The 21,901-nt window shown below is 36.2% G+C and overlaps 1 protein-coding gene across 1 annotated transcript in view; it reads right to left on the bottom strand.

The window, feature by feature from the left end:
- The window catches only part of EYS (eyes shut homolog), a 1,055,438-nt gene that overhangs the window by 313,097 nt on the left and 720,440 nt on the right, over nucleotides 1–21,901 (bottom strand). The window contains exons 34-35 of the mRNA XM_033002767.2: nucleotides 5,591–5,781; nucleotides 3,736–3,827 (exon numbers count right to left, since the gene is read on the bottom strand). Of these exons, the coding sequence (XP_032858658.1) occupies nucleotides 3,736–3,827; nucleotides 5,591–5,781 (283 nt within the window). The remainder of the gene's footprint in view (nucleotides 1–3,735; nucleotides 3,828–5,590; nucleotides 5,782–21,901) is intronic.

Raw genomic sequence — 21,901 nt, 5'->3', positions numbered from 1 at the left:
CTTTATCTTCACAACAAAACCAAACATGTAAACTTCCCAATGCTTGAGTCTAACAGTTCCTTCCCTTTGTAATACCTGACAGTAATCTAATCCCTGTGGGATATTGCCCATATCCATTTTTCACTGTAGCTCTTTCATTTCCCTGGTAATATTCTTAAGAAAACAAAAACAATATCGTCAGAAATGTGAGTGAAACAGCTGCATTTTTATTAATAGATAGATTTAGGAAAGAACTGTACTAGCTTACACATAAAACAGAACTCTCAGGAACTGCTCTGAGGTAAACACTGGTAACGTGTTCGTTTTAGCAGCCAATGCCATATATTAAGGCTAATCTGATGCAAAAAGTTTTATCCTATCCAAAATTTTCGAGCTATATCAGACTTTGATGCAAAACCAGTCCTCTTATTATATCCAATTTTCTTAAATTGTTCCAGTTGTTATAGCCACAATATACTATCATCATAGAATCATACAATTGTTCGGGTTGGAAGGGACCTTAAAGATCATATAGATCCAGCCCCACCCTGCCATGAGCAGGGACACCTTTTACTAGACTTTACTTTTGCTCTAAGCCCCATCCAACCTGGTCTTGAACACTTCCAGAGAGGGAAAATCCACAACCTCTCTGGGAAACCTGTTCCAGTGTTTCACCACTCTTACAGTAAAGAATATCTTCCTTATATCTAATCTGAATCTATCCTCTTTTGTTTTAAAATTAATGAAAAATGTACTTCAACAATGCTGATATTTCACTTTCAGCACGAATATTCCCATGAACTATGATAACTGGATATAGTGTAAGGTCTGACAGTAATACACACATATATTTGGAGACATTAAAAGGTGTGACATTTCTTTTATTTGCACCAGGAATGATTTCTGTGGGAAAAAGGAAGCAATAAAATGCTCCCCTGTAAGCAGAAAAGGAAGGTATTATCACCATCTAATTTTCACTGTATTTCAACTTGTATTACACAACACTCACTACTTTCATGTCTATTTCTTTCATTTAATATGATTTTGTAGAGACAGTATATTCTCTGGTGATGGCTTACCTTCAGTAGTTGAAATTGATTGCTTTTAGTAAATCTGAAAGACATAAATCTTTCCATCACAGGGCCACATCAAAGGGGCTCCAAACAATTAGAAATATTTTAATTAAGGAGAATGAGCATTTTCATTCAACAGACTAGTAAAAACCAATATTTTTTTAATTACCTATGATGTCTGTTCATAATTCTTAACATCTGCAGAACAAAGAAGACCCTACGCTGTGCATATCCACTATGTTACAATATTCAGTATCTCCTACATTCCCATACTGACTTCACCAACTTCCCAGATATCATTGTTCAAAACTTACTTATCTTTCTGCAAATCAGTTCTGAGAAGGTTAAACAATGTTTGCAAAGCTCTAGACAGCTGCTGAACAAGTAATTTTTCACTAAAGTTATTTTAAGTTTTACTATGCCATATTATACTACAGTTGATTAAAATAAATGTTGAATTCATAGAACGTGTAACACACATATTTCAAGAATGACTCTATCAAATCTAATTGTCCACAATATATATTTAATTGTTGATAAAGAAACTATGGAAAAGTGTAATAACAAATTACATTTTTCCATACAGAATATACATTTTCTTAATTAACTCAAGAATATGTGAAGATGCATTAGATGAATATAAGAACTGACTTCTAACCAAATCTTTCTGACATCCGCACCATTTAGATTTTAAATCTTAGAATCATAATATCATTTAGATTGGAAAAGACCTTTAAGATCATTGAGTCCAACCAGAAACATAACACTGCCAAGTCCACCACTAAACAAGTCCCTAAGGACTAGATTTACATGTCTCTTAAATACCTCCAGGGATGGTGACTCAACCACTTCCCTGGGCAGCCTCTTCCAATGCTTGATAACCATTTTGGTGAAGAAGTTTTCCCTAAAATCCAATCTAAACCTTCTCTGGTGAAACTTGAGGCCATTTCCTCTTGTCCTACCACTTCTTATTTGGGAAAAGAGACCAACAACCACCTTGTTACATCCTCCTATCAGGTAGCTGTAGAGAGTGGTAAAGTCTCCACTCAGCCTCTTTTTGTCCAAACTAAATAACTTCAGTTCCCTCAGCCACTGCTCATAAGACTTGTCCTCTAGATCCTTCACCAGCTTCATTGCCCTTCTTTGGACATGCTCCAGCACCTCAATGTCTTTCTTGTAGTACGGGGCCCAAAATTGAACACAGTATTCAAGATCCAGACTCACTAGTGCTGAGTACATGGGGACAATCACTTCTTCAGTCCCGCTGGGCACACTATTTCTGGTACAAACCAGGATGTTATTGGTCTTCTTGGCCACCTGGGCACACTGACAGCTCATATTTAGGTGGCTGTTGACCAACACCGACAATTACTTTTCCTCTGGGCAGCTTTGCATCCATTTTTTCCCAGGCTACTAGCATTGCATAGAGTTTGTTATGATCCAAGTGCAGGACCTAGCACTGAGCCTTGTTGAACCTCATACAATTGGCCTTGGCCCATTGATCCAGCCTGTCCAGATCCCTCTGTAGACCCTTCCTACCCTCAAGCAGATAAACACTCCCACCCAACTTGGTGTTGCATGCACAATGTCATTTTAAAACAATGTTCAAAGCCATTTCCAGTCATTTTTTCACATTTCTAGGGTAAAGTGATTAATTATTATTTACTTACTAATTAGTCTGGATCCTATAAATGTTATGCATTCCTTCTCTTTCAACAGCAAAAATCAGTGTGGCCCATCTTATCTGAGCTGTCCTGAAACAATTACCATTCTTTGCAATTGAAAGAATATAACTCTTTCTTCCTTTCTTTTTAGTCTCAAAAGGCACATTGGAAATATAAATCAGGTTGTTTTTCTTTCCAGCTATTGCCATAGGTTGATTTATAGATTCAAGCTATTTTCTGCTAGATGGAGTTGGAGGAAAATGCATAAAATAGGTGCATTCACATCATGGTAGCTAATGCATCCCTGAGTAATGTCAATCACATGGCAGTTCTAATGCTCTGGTGCCAGGAGAAAGGATGTTTTCTTAAAGTCTCCTACAGCACTGAGGGTCCAGATATTCATACTTGTGCTATCTTCAGGATCTTAAATATCTCTAAAGGCTGTGGGGAGACCTTATAGCAGCCTTCCAGTACCTAAAAGGGTGTGCAGGAAAGATGGAGAGAGATGCTTTATCAGGGACTGTAGTGATAGGACAAGGGGTAATGGTTTTAAACTGAAAAAGTGTAGATTAAGATTAGATGTAAGGAAGATACTCTTCATTGTGAGGGTGGTGAGACCCTGGAACAGGTTGCTCAGAGAATCTGTGGATACTGTCTCCCTGGGAGTGTTCAACTCCAGGCTGGATGGGGCTTTGAGTAACCTGGTCTGGCGGAAGGTGTCCCTGCCCATGGCAGGTGACTTGGAACTAGATGATCTTTAAGGTACTTGCTGTGGTACATGATTTTAATGAGAATAAATTTATTTCCATCAGTGATGTGTTGATCATTGTTCAACTGTACTAAGTTTTAAATATTCTTTTCAAGATTATTCCACATTGCCATAACATGATTTTACCACATACATTCAGGTATTGCTCCTAGTTAATGAGATACAGCATAATTGGAACTTAGTAACTATTCAACCTAGATGATCTTTGAAGCAAGTATAAATACAGACAAAAGTAAAATACAAAACTTACCTAATTTGCACTTTATACCAGTGTCCATCATCCACTCTAGCAGTAGTATTGATGTTTTTGACTTCTGCTGCTTCATCACATAAAAATTGGTACTACAAAGTGCAAGAAATATTTTTAACATATAGTTTCTAATAATTAAACAGTTACAGGCTTAGAAACTTGAATTTAAAAATAGCAAATGGTTTCATAAAAACTTGAAAGATGTCATGTGCATCAAGGAAAACTAATGTTTTATTAAAGATCTGGATCAGGAAGTCTATTGTACTAGAAATATGCAAGCACACATATATGCCTCCTAACCTGCATGAAAATGCTTTAATCTTTGTGTATTGTACAATCAGATATTATGGGCCTGATTTGCAAAGAAGTTGACCATCTGCAACACAGACGAAATTAACATTGGTCATGGGTGAATTTTACTTACCACTTTATGGCCTCCTTACACTTCCAAACACGTAATGTAGCATGCAAGCTTGAGCATTTTGAAACACCATTTAATTTCCTATACTAATGTGAACAAGCACTTGATTTCATGGTTTGTCTACTTGTAATTGTAGCTTGATTGTGAGCTTAGAACCAATTGTTCATTGTGCTTTAAATTTACATTTAATTGACCAGCTTTGTGAATGATTAAGTGAATTCAATTAGTTTTAACATGGCACACTGGGATCTCTGAATAGATTTTTGTCAATTAAAGTACTTTCATATTTTATGGTGCTTATGAAATGTTAGAAAAATATTGTCCTACATCATTACTTCACCATGAATACAAGTGAGATGGACTTAAAGCCATCAACATTTTCTAAACCTTGGATAACTTTCTGCCTCTGACTAATCTCATTTGATCTGGATAAAGATAGTAACAATATAATAAAACACAATAAATCTCAATACAACAAAATAAAGTAAAATGTTATTTTCTTATTTTTCTGTTTATATGCAATATATCTATCTTTTTAGTATGATCATGCTCTTTAAACATGAAGGCAAATATAACTCAAATACGCTCTTCCTAACAGTCATTTCACAATCCTTACACAATAATACAGTTACAGCCAAATTTTTGAAAAGTTTTAAAAGGAAAATGGAAGATCTGTTATGAGAAATGTAACTTCTCTTTTAATTTTTTTTATAGCCTCTTTAATATCTCCCTATCTCTTCATAAAGCTCAAGCTTTATCTCTTCCTCAGAAAAGAAGGAATAATTTCCAAAGGTAAAGATATACTGGGATACACACTTTACTCCTTAAAGTTTATAAACAAATGTATTCCTATTTAGTTTGTCCACAAAGGCCAAACAAATATATATTTTTTTTTGAGATCCTGTAGAACTGTGAATTATCATGATAGATCGAGTAAAATGTCTCTACTCAGAGCCACACAGTAACAAAGATACACTCTATTGCTTTACACAGTAAATTTTCCTATGAAAATTCACTCAGTTACACAGCCTCCCTTATAACAATTTTAATGAACTTGTACATCAGGAGGTTCAGTTATTTTAGGCTTTGTATATAAAATACAATACCTTAATTCATACCAGTTGCAAGGACAAAATCTACATTCTTTATTTTTGTCTTTTGATATGTACTTTTTATATGAGACCTTCCAATTATAATCACTATTCAATTTTCCTCAAACACCACCTCTTGTGAGATATATTAATCATATTACCCATGAATGTGCCTTAACAGATAGCAAGTTTGACAACTATTTTCCTTAAAATACTAAAGAATCTCAAGACTCTGCAGCTCTATCTACTGTCTTCTACAGTAGAAAACAGAAAAAATATTATAATTTTTACAAATCCTAGCTTTTACTTGCTTCTCCTTTAGTGGGAAATTTTGATGCCTTACCTGTAGGGTGCCATGTCTGATGAAAAGATGAATTAAAAAATGTCCTATTGTTTCTGGGCTCTGTTCAATATACAGAAGGAGTCCATGAGGTTTATAGGTCTTAAATTCCAAGTAGATGAAGTTTTGCATGTTCAAATTAAAGCTTTGAAATTCCAGGTAAGAATCACCATAATAGTGAACGTAACTAAAATCTGTAAATAGAATTTTGAGAGATATAAGAATACAAAGACATTTTTCTTCTTCACCCACTGCTTTTTTATTCTGCTAATAGTAACAAAGATATAGGGTGGGTTTTTTATATCTGTCAAGGGGACAGACATGAATCTGAAAAGTGATGTTAGCTTTTTTCTGTCAAAGACTAACACTGAGAGTTTACAGAACTAGACATAAAGGTTTAAGTCAAATTATTATTAAGCAGGCAACTAGGATCAATGCCTGAAAGAAAAGGCTATGAAGATGATAGCACTTGGCATGCATCTATCAACTTTCACTCCCCATAAGTCAAGAATAATATCTTCAGAGTTAGGTATTCACATAGTTTTTGTTGCAAGAACGAATGAGTTTGAAGACTTTGCAGAAAACACAGAGTATGGAAGGGAAGGAAGGCATTCCATATCCTATTTATGAAATTGGCATCAATCAAATATGTCAACTATTTATGTCTAAAACAAACAATGGGATGTTGCTAGAGTGAAAGCTGAAAATTTCCCTTCTGAGTACACCTAGCTTGTCTGTTTGCTTTAGCTAGATCCCTCTTAACCTCCAGCCATATCTGGCAAGGGAAGCTGTAGCTCTTATTGAAATGGAAAACTATATGCATACATGGCTGCAAGTCCATCTGATGACAGCAGTTAAAAGGGGTTTCTTGGTTTCTTTTACTTTTTTTTTTTCTCTCTCTCTCCACCTCTCCTCCCCTCTTCCCTTCCCTTCCCTTCCCTTCCCTTCCCTTCCCTTCCCTTCCCTTCCCTTCCCTTCCCTTCCCTTCCCTTCCCTTCCCTTCCCTTCCCTTCCCTTCCCTTCCCTTCCCTTCCCTTCCCTTCCCTTCCCTTCCCTTCCCTTCCCTTCCCTTCCCTTCCCTTCCCTTCCCTTCCCTTCCCTTCCCTTCCCTTCCCTTCCCTTCCCTTCCCTTCCCTTCCCTTCCCTTCCCTTCCCTTCCCCTCCCTTTTCTTTCCCTTTTCATTCTTTCTCTTTGACATGTGCTTTTTACTAGAGTATTCAACATGCACATGGATACCCATTCATACGCAAATGTACAGTTGTCCACTTAGGTTTTTTTACTTGCCAGTATTTAAACTGAGCCTCAGAGCAGTACATTTATCTGCTCGTAAGGAATTAAAAATGTGTGTCCACTTCCACACATGTAACACAAATTTAGTTGTTATGTTATTTTAGCATAGGTATAGTATTTTAATTTTTAAACAAACAGAAATATGCTTTAGTCTCACTTGAAGAATCACACAGCTTACAATTATTTGTTTTATCAATTTAATGAGTCTGATAAAAATTTAAAGGAATATTAACAACTCACCCATCTTGTTAAAAAGGTCAGTACAACAATGTGGACCTAGATACAGTGCATAACACATGCTAAGTGAATAATTCCATTTCACTCAGCTCAGATTTCACTGAATCATCCAGAGAGGATGTCTGAATGTTTTTGAAGGTCACAGTTCTATATCTATTTTCCAAAACAGGCAAAATTTTATTCTGTTCTGACACCAACTCCAATAGAAAATACATTACCGCATATGCTTAAATTCTGATCATCAATGATACTGGGATAAATTACAAACTACTACTATTTCACTTCTGTATATCAATTCAAGACTCTGCTGAATTTTATTCTTTTATGACTTTTCAGAAACCTATTTACAAAGTCAGAGCCACTGTGGTTAAATCCCAAACAAAGCTCTTAAAAAATTCTCAGGAAGATGTGAAAATAGAAACAGCAGCAAATCAGTAATATATGCACACATACAGTACACAGTAAAACAAACCAAAAATTTCAAGCAATACCAGTCAATGACCAGTGATGCAAAAAAGATGACCTTATAATTTTAAATATATTTAATCTTTAAAAATTCTATTTTGAAATATAAACCTGTATGTGTAAATTTAAAGAAAACTCAATTAAAAAAAAACATAGAAAATTGCTCAGAAAATTCCTTCCATTTTATAGACAGGACAATTTTTCTAAGAAAGGGCAGATATGGCTTTAGAGGATTACTTCCAATCCCTAGCTCTTGTTTGTTTTCCTTCCCAAGCGCATCACTGAGCACTAAATCTTTTTGTCGTTCCATTTGCCCTGAACTGCCCCTGCACATGGTTTTGTTTCTCCCACAGAGCCGCTCAGTTATCCCAACACTCCTGAGATACTGATATCTAACCACCTCTTTTTCTTGGCTCTACTTAGGAGATCAGCTTGACTGAAAGACAGCAAAGTTGCATGGAACATCTCTTTCTTGCAGTCCTAATTCCTTCTATACCGTCTCTCAGGTTTTGGGAGTTTTTTTTTTTTTTTCACTTTTTTATTCATTGTTCAGCATATAATTAAGTAGACATGTGAGAACAGGTTGAAATTATGTGAATTCTTTGGTGCTTTGCTAACACAAGGCATCTGAGCCCCTAAATCTCACTACAAGAATGTAAAATATGTAATCACGAGGAAAGAAAAAAAGTTGACAGGGGAACAAAGCAGTTTATTCATGATTCCTGAAACTATAATCTAACTCTGGTAACTGAGGCCAGACTCAATTATCTACTAAATTTCAAGAAAGACCAAACAAGCAAAAGCTAGTGGCATCTACTTTTAGCTTTTGATATATAATTGTAGTAAGTACACAGAGCACAGCAGACAAAAATTGTACTCTTCTCACTGGCATCCATGTCTTTCTATCTTCCTATGTCCACAAGTGGTGCTGCCTTGAAAGACAATACACTCCATTATTCCATAAATTTGTGGCTAGTTTACCTCCTTATGGGAAATATATTCATGCTGCTAACCAGAAAGCTTTTTAAAGGAATCAGGTTCAGTAAAACTGTTGCAATTGTTCTATGCCCATAAATATGGTGAGTTAATGAGACAAAGTGCCAAAGAATATCTAGCAGGCGGCAGGTTTTCTTTGAAACCCATAAAAACATGCTTCTTGGATCACAAATGGCTGTACATCTTCCCACAATAGCTATTAACAAAACCCACTGCTGTGGTTTTACCTATAAAGTTTCTCACATTGTAACAGTACATAATCACTTTTTATATAATATAATCTTTGCTTATAATCCTTTTACTACATTTACATGAAGCTTTTTCATTTGACCCCTAGAGTTAACTTCCTAGATTGCTATTTGTCCTAAAGCAGAGTGCTCATCACCCAAGCCTTTAGGAAAAAAAAAAAAAAAAAAAAAAGAAAAATTGAAGCTGTATTTTATCTTTCACTCTGAATGTCTAACATTTGCTTTTCTAAGAAACAGGAAAGCCCTTTGGCCTATAAAATCCTTTTAGCTGTAGCTCGTTCCCCTGTGTATGTATAGCTCTCTGCATTTTTCTGTTTACATGAATTCACATTAATGTCAGAATTTTAAAATATTTTAGATCTAGCTGTAACAGTAAGCACATATGCAGGCAGATCTGCAAGCCAGCTGACTGGAAAACTTCATTAACTCTTGCCAGTACCTACTGGGTTTCCTCCATTCCAAGGAGCTTCAGCTACGTCAGCTTCAGAATGGAGGCTTTCAATATTTAAATCATCTTAAAAGTTAGACAGCTGTAAGTCTTGGTTTTTAAAGGCAGGTAGAGATACTAAAAACTTTTAATATGCTCATGGGCATACACTCCTGTGGGTGATGGAACTTCTGTCTCCGGATACTTTTGTGTCTAATGCATACCCCTCAGTTTGCATCAATTCAGGCACAGAAAAGACTGTAATAACACTTTTCTTCTTTCTACTGCTCTTCTTTTTTTGTTATGTTACACCTTGGAATAAAACACTCCTGCTCAAACTATTGTTTTTCCATCTTTCATGGACACTTCTTTTACGTCATTTACTACTCTTTTAATTATAAATATCTTATAACGTTCAAAGAGAAGGCATCATTGCCTGTGGGAAGGACTCTCATAAAAAATATGAACAATTAATTTGTTATTTGGAAATTTTATTTATTTTTATAAGGAAGGAACAGATCTCTTACAACAGTATAAAACTATGGTCATAAGAAAGTTATGTTTGTTTAAAACTGCGGAATGTCAAGGGAAAAAAGTCTTAGAAAAGTGAAGCAAGGACTGTTTCACTGGGCTGGCTACAGACCCCTCCAGCCCAACAGCTGACTTAGAACAGCTGCCCATGGCCCAGCCTTATGCAAACAGCAGGCAAGGAGCAATGCTTCTCCTGAGATAGCCTGTTAGCTTCCACTATAAACAGTGCCATGGCTTCCTCAGCCAGGGTGTGCTCAAGCCCTACCACACAACCCTGCTTACCACCTTCTGTGAGTCTGGGTGGCAGGCAGGCCAAAAGTGTAAGTGTTGGCCCAGTGCCCTGCCCGTTTAATGGCTGCACCACCAATGGCCATGCCAACGGCTGCCCTGCACACCATGACCCCCTTCTGGCCCCTAGCTGCTGCTTGGGGCTGGGTCTCTCAGCATGCTCTGGATGCAGCACTGTGTTGTTAGGTGAGGGAGCTGGGGGGAGAGGTGAGGCAGCTACCCACCATTAGGGAAAATGAGGGTTTTTGCAGAAATGTATGTGGGAAAGAAGCTGAGCCTCACAAAGGAAGGGCACAGCTGGAGGCCACAACCCCAAATGTAGGGGTGGGGGCAGGGGCTGTTGAGATGGCGGAGGCTGGAAGATTGTGACCTCTGGCAGCAGGAGGACAGTTTCTGCTTAACGAGCAGACCTGCAGCTGCTCAGGGCATGGCTGAAGGCAAACAAGATGTTTCAGAAGACCCTTCAGAGCCAGCTCAGCCCAGAGCTTGTTTGCAGAAGGGGACAAAGGCAAGTGAGGCCATTACTGAAGACTCCCTTCTGTGGGGTATGGAGGCACCAATCCGCCAGTCCAGCCTGATGTGTCCAGAGGCTTGCTGCCTGGCAGGGCCAAGATCTAGGATTCTGTACAGGGATCAGCAAGGCTTGCACAGTTCACACACCGTTAACCCTTGCTACTCTTCCATGCGGGCACCAGTAATGCTGCCAGGGTAACCCAATGCATCAAGAGTGACTGCAGCACTCTGGGCATGAGGGAGAAAGGCATGGGGACCCTCAGTCCCACCAGCGAAGGGGAAAGTCCTGACCAGTAGCTGACTCATTCAGCAAAATGTCTCACTGTTTTACTGATACATCTAACAAGTTGGATCAAGAGTTTTTGCTTGCTTACCAAATGAGGAGGACTTTAGACTACGTGTGCCGGGGGAAAGTTACCATAACCTGAAGAGAAGTGAGGGAGAAGCAAGTGTGTCTGGGCAACAGCATGACAGGAAGCTCTTGCAAGTAAGATGAATTTAACTCAATATGTGTTGGTATAGGATGGACAAGTTCCTCAAACACTGAAACTTGAAGAAAAGAACAGTACAAGCACTGAGAGCAATTATGGATGGTAAGTCAGATAAAACAACATTACATTTAGTTAGCCTTCCCCACCTTTTAATTCTCCAATGAGTATTCGTACACTGCATCCTTTTAAATTATATGAACATATACAGAAAGATGAAGTTCAGGAAATATTTTTGTGAATATATTCTTGGGGAAATTAGTGGTGGTAACAATTGTTCAGTGACCTTGAAACTAATAATTTAATTCTAAATTCATAAATAAGTCTTCAGTCTGCTAATTAGGATGGCACAAAGCAAATTCAGTCGTGATACTTTGCTGTAGAATGCTATCTCTTGGCTTATTTCTTCATTTTCTGAGGAACATGGGAAATACATGGACAAAGAGTAAATTTTATTAGTATTACTTTTATCTTGAAGTTGACTATTGAAAAAAAGGGAGATTTTTATAATCAGTCTTTTTTAGTGGTAAAGCTCCTTAGTGTTCCATTTCTAGCTGAAATTTATATCTTCAGTAAAATATTACTGTTCTGCACCCTGAAGATTTTTCAAACAATGACTCTAACTATTGTCAGTCATAGTTAAATATTTTGTCAAAACTATGATGTATCCAAACTTTGCACTTAATACCAATAAATGATTTCAAACACTGAACTGCTGCTTGCGCTTCCTTCATTCACTGTTTTTACTGTACAATTGTGTATGTACCTAGATAAGAGTTGATAGTGAGAATTCACTTTTTCCAGGTACACACTACATTCTCCATACAACCAATAGGTACACACAGTGTTAACGATGTGATTTGATTTTATATCAACCACTGCCAAAAGTTCCCAGCAAAAAATGTTTCACGTGAGGAAAAACAGTTGCCATGACAGAGGAAGGATCCAGAATGATGTTCATGCTGAAGATGAGAAGCCTTCAGGGAAGGTTTGAGGGGGACCCAACAGCAGCCTTTCAGTATTTACAAGGAGGTCATTGAGGATACAGTCAGGCTCTTTGTAGACAGGAATGACAGAAGGATAAGAGAAAATGGTCTTAAATTAAAACAGGTAACTTACCACAATAGAAACATGCTTGCTGTCCTACCTACAAAGAATTCATGCCTGACTAGTTTTGTGAACTCTGACAGAATATAAAAGCAGTGTTAATGGATAATATTAGTCATATGATGCCTTTTTTTTTTTTTTTTAACTTCTTTTAGAGCCTCCTGTCTCAGGTGGCCTATGCACGTAGCAGTGTTTTTTCTTTACTTTCAATATGCTGAATGTACCTCAGCTTTCGTTTTCTTGACACTTCTATGTTTTATCTTCAAAAACTGCCTTTCTTTGAGGTTGCACATCTAATGAGTCATGTCAATCACTTTCTTTGCCATTCTGAAATAAGGTCAATCATTCCAATAAGTCCTTAGAGAACAGCCACAGCAAAATAATCCCTAAGTTGTATTCTTTATTCCCTTAAATACAATAACATACTTCATAATTTTCATCAACATTTAAAACATTTTAGTTTATTTTCAGATGAGTCTCATGTTCTTCCATATGTTTTATTTAGTCTTTTCAGCTGAAATATCTTACAGACAGAGCAGAACAACGATCTTCAACCATTATTTCTACTTCCAGATGCAATGCTATTTCACTGTGATATGCCTCGTCTTTGGTTCCACATAACATACCCACAGTTACAGTGAACCTATGTTTTCTGCTGTCAAAGAAGTCTGTGCTGCATGACTAGCAGAGAATTATAGTCATGTTTTTCTCTCAAAGTTGAAATGTTCTCTAATGTGGCATGTTAGACAACAATAAAATGTGGTTAACATCCAGAACCATTGCCAATGCAGCCTGCAAGCAGCTTCAAGAAAAACAACAGTTATGAATAGACTCTCTTTACTGTTCCTTTGTCATGCTTACACAGAGCTACAGATTTGAGCAGACTGCAAAATTCTTCTGAAAGAAATACACGGTTGTTTTAGAGCTCCTATAATTCACAATGTCTACACTTCTAGCCTAAACATACACATACACACATGCACAAACACATCCATAGAATTCAGCTGCCTTAAAGCAATGGGAAGTCAGATCCTCTGCCCCAGGAAGCTCCTTCCCTTTTCCTGAAATTATTATATATCTTTCCTTTCCTCACATATGTATCAGTCATGCTTGTTGATCCATGTTTTGATTCTTAACTCTTTCACATTCAAAAGCCAGTCTGGAACGCTGTTGGGAGTGAGACCTGTGCTTACCCTCCCTGATTAGTCCATAAAGGGGACAGTTGCCTGTATTTTCTGTTAATTTTCAGTTCTCCTCTCCATTCTGTTCAAGAGTTATAAAATACAGTTGGAAACAACAACAAAAAAATCTATACATGCAAGATTTTCTTACACAAAACATTTTTCAAAAAATATATATATGCACAAATTGCACAGATCTTTCGAAAGCAGAGAGATATAAAGAAGCCAAGACTACATTAGAGATTGAAATTCAGAGATTTCTAATCAGACAAGTAGCAACATTCTGTAATATAGACTTATTTTATGAGAAGTAGAAGTAAAAGCCCTTTTTAAAATGTAAATAATTTCTTTATTATTCACAGTATTTGAATACTGTGGTAAAAATGGGTAAAAAACTTGTTTATATCAAAGGATAATAGTAGATTATATTCACAGTAATAATTTTCTTTTTCTATATAATGATATATATATATATATAAGTAATACATATCAAATTTCTATATATATAGAATACACAAACCACACAGTTTTTTAAATCCTTTGGGAGAGAGGAAAAGAGTTTCTTTCAAACTATTCTACTTTTTTTACATAAAAGAAAACTCACTGAACACCAGAAAAAAACTCTAATTTTGTCCTTTTTCTATGACTCATATGGGCCACAAAAAGAGGTTCTGGAGAACTTCTCATGGGAAGAAAGGATTGGAATGTTGGACTGTGCCCAGCAATGTGGACTATGCCTCACATGGGCCAGTAAAAACATTTGTGCTCCAAAAATCTTTAAAAAGTACAACTTAAATAAGTCCATTTTAAACTAAATGGAAATGAGATGTACCTTTTATTTTTTTCCCCCGGGTATAATATTTTGGAGAGCTCTAACACCTGCACCTTTATTCATGAATGCAGAGAATTCCTAAATTACTTTGAAATTATTTTAGTATGACAGATACTCAATTGTAATGTCTAAAGTGACAATTTCTGTTGTTTTCCATTCAAATTTTCATTGATGCCTATATTCGGAAAGACAAATTAGTGGCCATTTACAGATGATCAGATCAACACTTTCCACTGAATATCTTTCCAGAATCACCTAGTTCAGGTAAACTGTGGCTATGCTTTACATTGCCAGAACAATTACAACCACACTTTATTTCTGCACACAGTTATTTTCTATTTATGTAGGTAATATATATGTGTATTTCAATACCTTCAGCTCCATATTTATTAGCAATTAATCTAAAATCTCCAGTTTTCCCATCCTCTTCTTTATACTTACTGAATTCAAAGAACACTATGTTCATGCAATGTGACCCTTTTCTACTGCCTATGAGCAACACTTTAATTGCCAGTTTTATTTACTTACTTTCAGATGTCAAATTCCCTCTGCCTCTTCTGCACTCAGACATCTACCAGGGCCCAGTATAATATCTTTTCCTGGGTCTGGCAAATCCTTGCTGGGTCCTTATGCCAAAACACTTGTAGGTATATTCCACTGATGTTTAAATTTGACAGAAATGTCCTCTCTAAACGCAAGACTACAGAAGATTGCTATACAAGACATGTTAACTGGCCCAATGGACTTGAAAATATTTATGGTTTTCTTATCTTTGCATTTACCACTGAGAGGGTTATATTAAATGTTTCCCCTGCTACCATCACTGCTAAATTAATTCCACCAATAATTCAACCAGAAAATACAAGTGTGCTACATAATGGAAAAATTGCTGATATTGAGAAAAAATCAAGAAAAGGTATATGTAATATAGCTTAACCAAGTTCAAGTTTTATAAGAATGGAAGTATAATAAAAACTCTGATCTATTTATTTGGTTGGGTTCTAATACTAAAACAAAACTACTTAAAATGTCTACAGAAGAACAGGAGAATTACAATCCTGAAAGTTTCAAGCATTTCTGTTTTAATTTGCTATTCTGATCACTTATTCTTTGAATAAAGTACTTTTCTGTCCACAAATAAACACTCACAACTCATTTTATATATAAGTTCACACACGTAGCAAAAGCAGTGAATGTTATATGCGTACATATATATTGGAGTAGAATAGTAGATACTGTCTGATTTCTTCTTAAAAATACAGATAAATCAGTAAAATTAGTTGATTACTGTATATTTAAGAATAGTAATTTGCCTATATTTTTTTCACACATATATAACCTGCAAAGAACTGAGAAGATGGTAAGTCTTAGCCCCTCCTTGAACTAAGGGAAAAATGGAGCAGAGTCTTCTAGCAGTAATCCATTTAAATTATAGGAGGCACCTGAATGTTATTAGTGCAGGAAATTGTTTTATTATCATCATTAGAGTATAAATAGTTCCTAAAGCAGGATTCTGTTTCGTGCTCAAGTGTGGATTTTAACATCAAATATACTGTATGACTAGATCTATTAATTACAATGTTAGCTTAGTAAAATGAGCTGAGACTTTTGTGACTGCTGTCTGCCAGTCACACAATAAGAGATTTTTCAACATGTGGGCTATCTCAACAACATACAGATAATGGAGAGAGTTGTTAAGTTTTACTGCAATCAGCAGATGATTAGAAGAGATTCTCTCACTGAAGGTATAAAACCATAAATATATATAAAAAAAAAAAATCAAGAAAACCTTAGCAGTATGTGGTTGTTTCAGATAAAGCCTGTGCTGTTTCTTTCCTTTTTAAATGTACCATAAGGGACATAGAGAGGATCAAGTATTATTACAGCAGAAATCAGGAACAGTTCTTACCTTGGGGATAATTGGCCTGCTCTCAGTAGAACTTCACAAGCCTCCCTAAAATCTTTTCCTTCTGCTGCCCTTTCTACAAAGTGCTGGCAGCTGGCACACAGCCAGCACCAAGCCTAAGTGCTACTGCTTGCATGTTGATAACCGCACGGCTAGAAAGCATTACAGCCACCACTGGGAGAGAAGCAGATGTATCCATAAGACACCAAGCTTTTTCACTTCTACTTATAAACTAACTTGCTGTTTTCAGTCTCTTACAACTAGACTTCAAACAGAACTGAAGTAATTTTAACATTTTATCAGCTACTTTAAAGATTACAACCCATATCAATGGTCACAGCATGGAGTGTAGGTACTGTGGTTTTAAAAATGGTCTTTACAGTACTGTAGGTTACTCCAGTAGGCAGTTATCTCCCCATTATTCAGAATAAATAATATAGATGGGAATAGCATGATAATCAAAATCTTGCAATGCATTGCAAGAACAGCACACTGAAAGCATAAGGTTTTAAGACTACAATACAAGAAAAAATACATCAGTGATCATCCTCCCCCATCTACACCCAATAACAAATCAATCACTTCAGCAAGATTATTTTCTGACTAGAAAACAAACAAAAAAAAAATCATTGTGAAATCCAGAAAAAAACACAATATTTATATTTGGCCAAATCTACTGGTAGAAGGGATAGATTTTTTTAAATTTGTTTCATGGTGTTTCGTTTTTTCTAAAATGTGAATGAAGTAAAAAAATCACCATGAAAAAGGTGCATGGACTATCCGACAATGGGTGTTGCTTGCAAGTGGCACTTACAATATTGTGTATTCTATCCATTTAGTTGAGGATATATATATGGTGTCTAGTGTAGCAGAAGGATAATGGAACTCTCTGTGAATAATTTGTTCTTGTTCCAGATCCAAATCCTCACAGAACCAACATTTTGATTTAGCAATTCAGCTTGAAATGTCTTAGAACTATGCTACTCTGGGAGAAGTGATACTCAGGTGAATTGCTGACAAGTATTCTCAGGAGTGTGCTTCTTCCTGTTGAAGGTTATTAGAGAAATTCTAATGGAGTCCTACGATTAAAACTATGCTCATTCTGAAAACCATCTCTCTCCAGAAATACTGATGAAATACTGTAGCAAGATGGCATGTTAAGGCTTGCACAGAACATCTGCTTGCTTCTCAAAACTTCTAGTAATTACTTTTACCTATTAACAGCACACCTCACTAAATTGACAGCTAAGTGTCCTGGATTCAGCTGGGATAGAGTTAAGTTTTCTTCTCAGTAACTAGAATAGTGTTGTCTTTTGGATTCAGTATGGGATTTGGTATGAGAAGAATGCTGATAATACATCGGTTTTTTCAGTTGTTGATAAGAAATCAAGAAGTTTCTGACTCCCCATGTCCTGCACATGCACAGGTGCACAAGAAGCAGGGAGGGAACACAGCCAGGGCACTAGACACAGATTGGCCAATGAAATATTCCATATCATGTAACATCATGCTGAGTATATAGTGGAGTGTTGGCCAGGAAGGAGGGGGTTCTCTCTCACTTCCAGGATTGCGATTGCAGGATCTCGGTATTGTGCAATCACTAGCCAGGAACAGGCTGGGCATCAGTTGGCAGGTGGTGAGCAATCACAGTGTGCATTGCCCATTTATAATTTCTATTACTGTTTTATTTTATTACAATTAATAAACTGTTTTTATCTCAACCTATGAGCCTCCCTTTACCCTTCTAATACCCTCCCCCATTCCCGGGGTGGGGAAGAATGAGTGAGCAGCTGTGTGATGTTTGGCTGTGGCCAGTATTAAACCACAACACTAAGATTTCTGTATTTGTAAGTAAATATATTGTATTTACTGCAGTTGCAACTTTACATAAGCCCGTATTTGCCCAAGAATTTGCAGTTAAAATGGTCAGATGCATGTCTCTGTCTTCAGTATGCCTTGTTTTGGTCATGGCTACATGTGCCATCTCTCAGAGTGGTACCAAAACTCTTACTGGGCAGGTACATCAGCTTCAGAAACTGTCTTTATCTTGGACATATGGAACCTGAAAGTAGTCCTAACTGAAGCTGCACCTTCAGACATGGATAGTGGTCACAGTAGTGCCCTATCCAGCTACATTTTAGAAATAGGGCTGATGCTTTTGGTCTTAACAGTGAAGCCATGCTGCTCTGAAACAATACTTCACTCACCTCTTCTGCTGAAGTTGTGACTCTTTCAACTAATATCTTGCATTTACTACTGTCTCCAGCCTGTATGTATCTCTCTGCTTTCTTTTCCCCAAAAATACTTCATAGTGCAAATATGTGGCTGTTTTAGAAAAGAAATACTAAAGCACTCAATGAAGAGTGTAGTGAGCCTTATTTCTACTTACTTCATCTTATGTCAAGTATTAGAACCCTTCTGGCTGTCTTGTGTGATTGTGTGCATTTTATTCCCACTTATCTAGCGAGTTCTAATGAAGATCTGCATGCATGCAAAGCATCAACAAAAAAACACTCAGTGAATGTTAAAAACACTATTGTTCACAGTATTAACCTCCTCAATGATGTCCAATAAAGGAGTCATAAGATAGATGTATATGACATGCCATTTTCTGTTTCACTTTCTGATTCACAGTGGTCTATGGTCTGTTAATGTGAACAAGTACTATGGAAACAAATGCTGCCATGAATATTTAAGAATACAAATAAGGAATGAATCATTAATAACACAGCAGACCAACTTTACAACACATAAAGGCCAGTGAATGTTTTGAAGGTCACACATGTTAAACTCTGATTAAAAGCAGGCTCAGAAAATTTTGTAGGTCTCATTTATGACACATAACCTATAAGAGAAAATAAAATCTCAAAACCTAAACTAGATGGTTCATAAAGTATACATATATGTATAAATTATATATTCCCAGCTACTTCCCTTCCTGTTTTGTATGTGATCTAGTCACTTTCAACATTTCAATGCAAAATTCTTATTTGGTAGACTTTTAATATGGGAAATGGCAGCTCAAAGGATGGGGAAGATTCAGAATTATATTGCTGCTTAAGTAATTTATTTCAAAATATACATTTGAAGTAGTTTCTGTGCTGAAAAAATTAAGTTTACATTTGGACTTCTAGTGTAAACACTGTAGAATAATTTTCCCTGTGTAGAAGAACTTACAGTGAAAAAGGACATATATTCACACAAATTTTCTGTAGCAAAGATTTTGTATGAATCATGAAGATAAGATTAAAGTGTACAGACACAAGATATCTTCCAAAATAACTACGTGTATGGAATTTGTCTGTGGTAATAAAAAATGAGAAAATTCTTGTTGTTTCAGAGTAAAAACATGTGTTTATATAGTGCATGACTGTAGTGTCTTTGTTTTCAATGCAGATTTGACTCTGAAGAAACTAAACTTTGGCTGGGATAAACAAGAATTTGTAGAAAGTTTCCCACTTTTGATCATCATAAAGTAGGAAGCTAACTGCAAACCTAATTGAGGGGCCATGCCTGAAAGATAAATGGTTTAAAAATGATAGCTAACTAGCAATCAGGGCTACAAAATAAATAAGTTACCCATACACCTTTATTTGTGAAGGGAAAAAATAAAACAAATAGATAAAAATATCTGCTATCAAGATGACACAGACAATTAAGGTGGCAAGAAAAAGCTTTTGCTTCTGAAACAGACGTGAAATACATAACATTTGACTATGTTACAAAGACTTGTATTTTGCAGTAGAGTTTTTCCAATTAATCTCAAAAATGAAGATGACAACAACAAAAGCTGGAAGCATTCATCAATTTAGAATAGATCTAAAGACATGTATGGAGCAAAGAAGATGGTGGTAGAAGATAGCAGCCCACACACAGATAGATGTATGCCAGTTGAGAAACTACGAATATATTGTGATTGAGATAAGTGAGCAACAATGAGGAAAAGATGGGAAAGGATCCTAGCTGGTAAAAGAGAGATAGTAAGAGAGGAGAAACCAGGAATAAGAAATAATGGGAACAGAATCATCAATGTAAACTGAAATGAAAGTAAGTGTTAAAAGCTTCAGTCTAAAGAGGAATGTGGATGGCATTTCTGAAACTGTGAAAATGAAAAACCAGGATTATTTGTGATCAGAACTCAGGTGGAAGCCTACACAAAGTGGTTATACTATCTGGTAGTCTGTAGAAGCAGGAGAATTAACTAAGTATGTAGAAGTGATTGCCAGCTTTATGTTTATGTTTGCACTGAAGTAAGGAGAGGCAAGTAGAGATGGATTTGGATTTCATGTCCGAAACACAAAACGCCAACAGCTCTTCTCTCATTGATGACATGGTATTGAGCCTTCCACAACTAAGAGGAAATCAAAGTCAATTGTAGAAATTCTGGAGATAAATGAGAGGCCTAGTATTTAAAAGGATATTTCTCTGCAAAGGGACCTGAAGTTGTCCAAACAATCTGCCTGGTACTACTGTTCAGATGGATGCCTTCAGATATCTTATTCAGATTTAATTCAGAATAGTCATAAAGTAACAGCCAGTATTGAAAATGCCATACTAAATTTTATAATTAATTCCACTTGGTCTGGAATTACCTACCACCTCCCTAACCTTTTAAGTGCAACAGTTACATCTTAGAATCAAGAGAGAATTAGGAGGAAGATGAGTAAAAACAGTATCTACACTTGATACTGTTTATCTCTAAGGTAAAAATGAAAAGAAACATGAATTCTTATTTTGCAGTGAATAAGATTATTTTTAGGTTGGTATAAGAAAAAAAATGTTGCATATTTCAGTTCTTACCATAAGCAAAATGTCTCCTTTGTATCAAGTGAAATTTCCATGATCACACATTAGAAGTCTACAGTCATACTTACTTTAGTGATGTACACCATTCATTTCTGCTGAATATTCTACAAAGAGGATGACATTTCAGGTTCTCCGAGATTTTTTCTCATACATATTTCATTATAAAACAAAAACTAACTTAAAATATGAAAAAAAAAAACACCTGTTTCTCTGTATTTTGCACCCACTTTTGCCAGTTGTACAACAACACACTGCTGTTGTCCATAATAACCAGTCATTCTCTTGGTCTATGGGTCTAGATCACAAAAATTGATGCATAACTTCATGAGATGATATAGAAATCATGCCAGTTTTATACAGTTGTTAGCTATACAAATGACTGCACTTCCTGTGTCACAGTAACCCCAAGCTGGATGAGTTACTGTAGATAGAAACAACGCTCTGACAATTGCTAATTGGCAATTCACTTACAAGGCAGATCTATGGAGCTTCTCCACAACTTTAACAAAATAATCTATTCCTTTTAGTATCTTATCAACAAATTCCTTATGGGTATGAAAGTTTATTCTGCTCAGAAATGTTGGTAGAGCACCAAATGTCAAAAAAAAAAAAAAATAAAAAGTGTACAGTTCTTTATGTTTGAGACATATTATGAAGAAAAGCATGGATTCAGAATTAGTGTCAATTAAAAGGATCCCTTAGTCAATAGCTGGGTTATCTAATTTATTAATACAAAAGCTGGAAAGCAGCAATATATCACTTTGTCTTCCTGTTCAGTCAATAGAGAGGAATGCTCAATGGGAAGTTTGCCCCAATCCAAGACAACTTTCTAAAGGAACAGAAAGAAAACTCTGCAAAGGCTTCTTTTTCCACTACTGAAAGATCCTAGGTTACTATCTTATATTAGTCATTTGGAGAATTACTAATGTCTATATGGAAAGTGTCTTGCTCAAGAAGACAGCAGGAGTTTTTTGTTTTGCTTTATAAAGTTCTGTGCA

The sequence above is a fragment of the Tyto alba genome, unplaced genomic scaffold (assembly GCF_018691265.1).
Source record: "Tyto alba isolate M040663 unplaced genomic scaffold, T.alba_DEE_v4.0 Super-Scaffold_40, whole genome shotgun sequence".
In the NCBI taxonomy this organism is placed as follows: Eukaryota; Metazoa; Chordata; class Aves; order Strigiformes; family Tytonidae; genus Tyto; species Tyto alba.
Note: the sequence above shows the minus strand (reverse complement) of the source record. Positions and strands in the feature narration are given on the sequence as shown.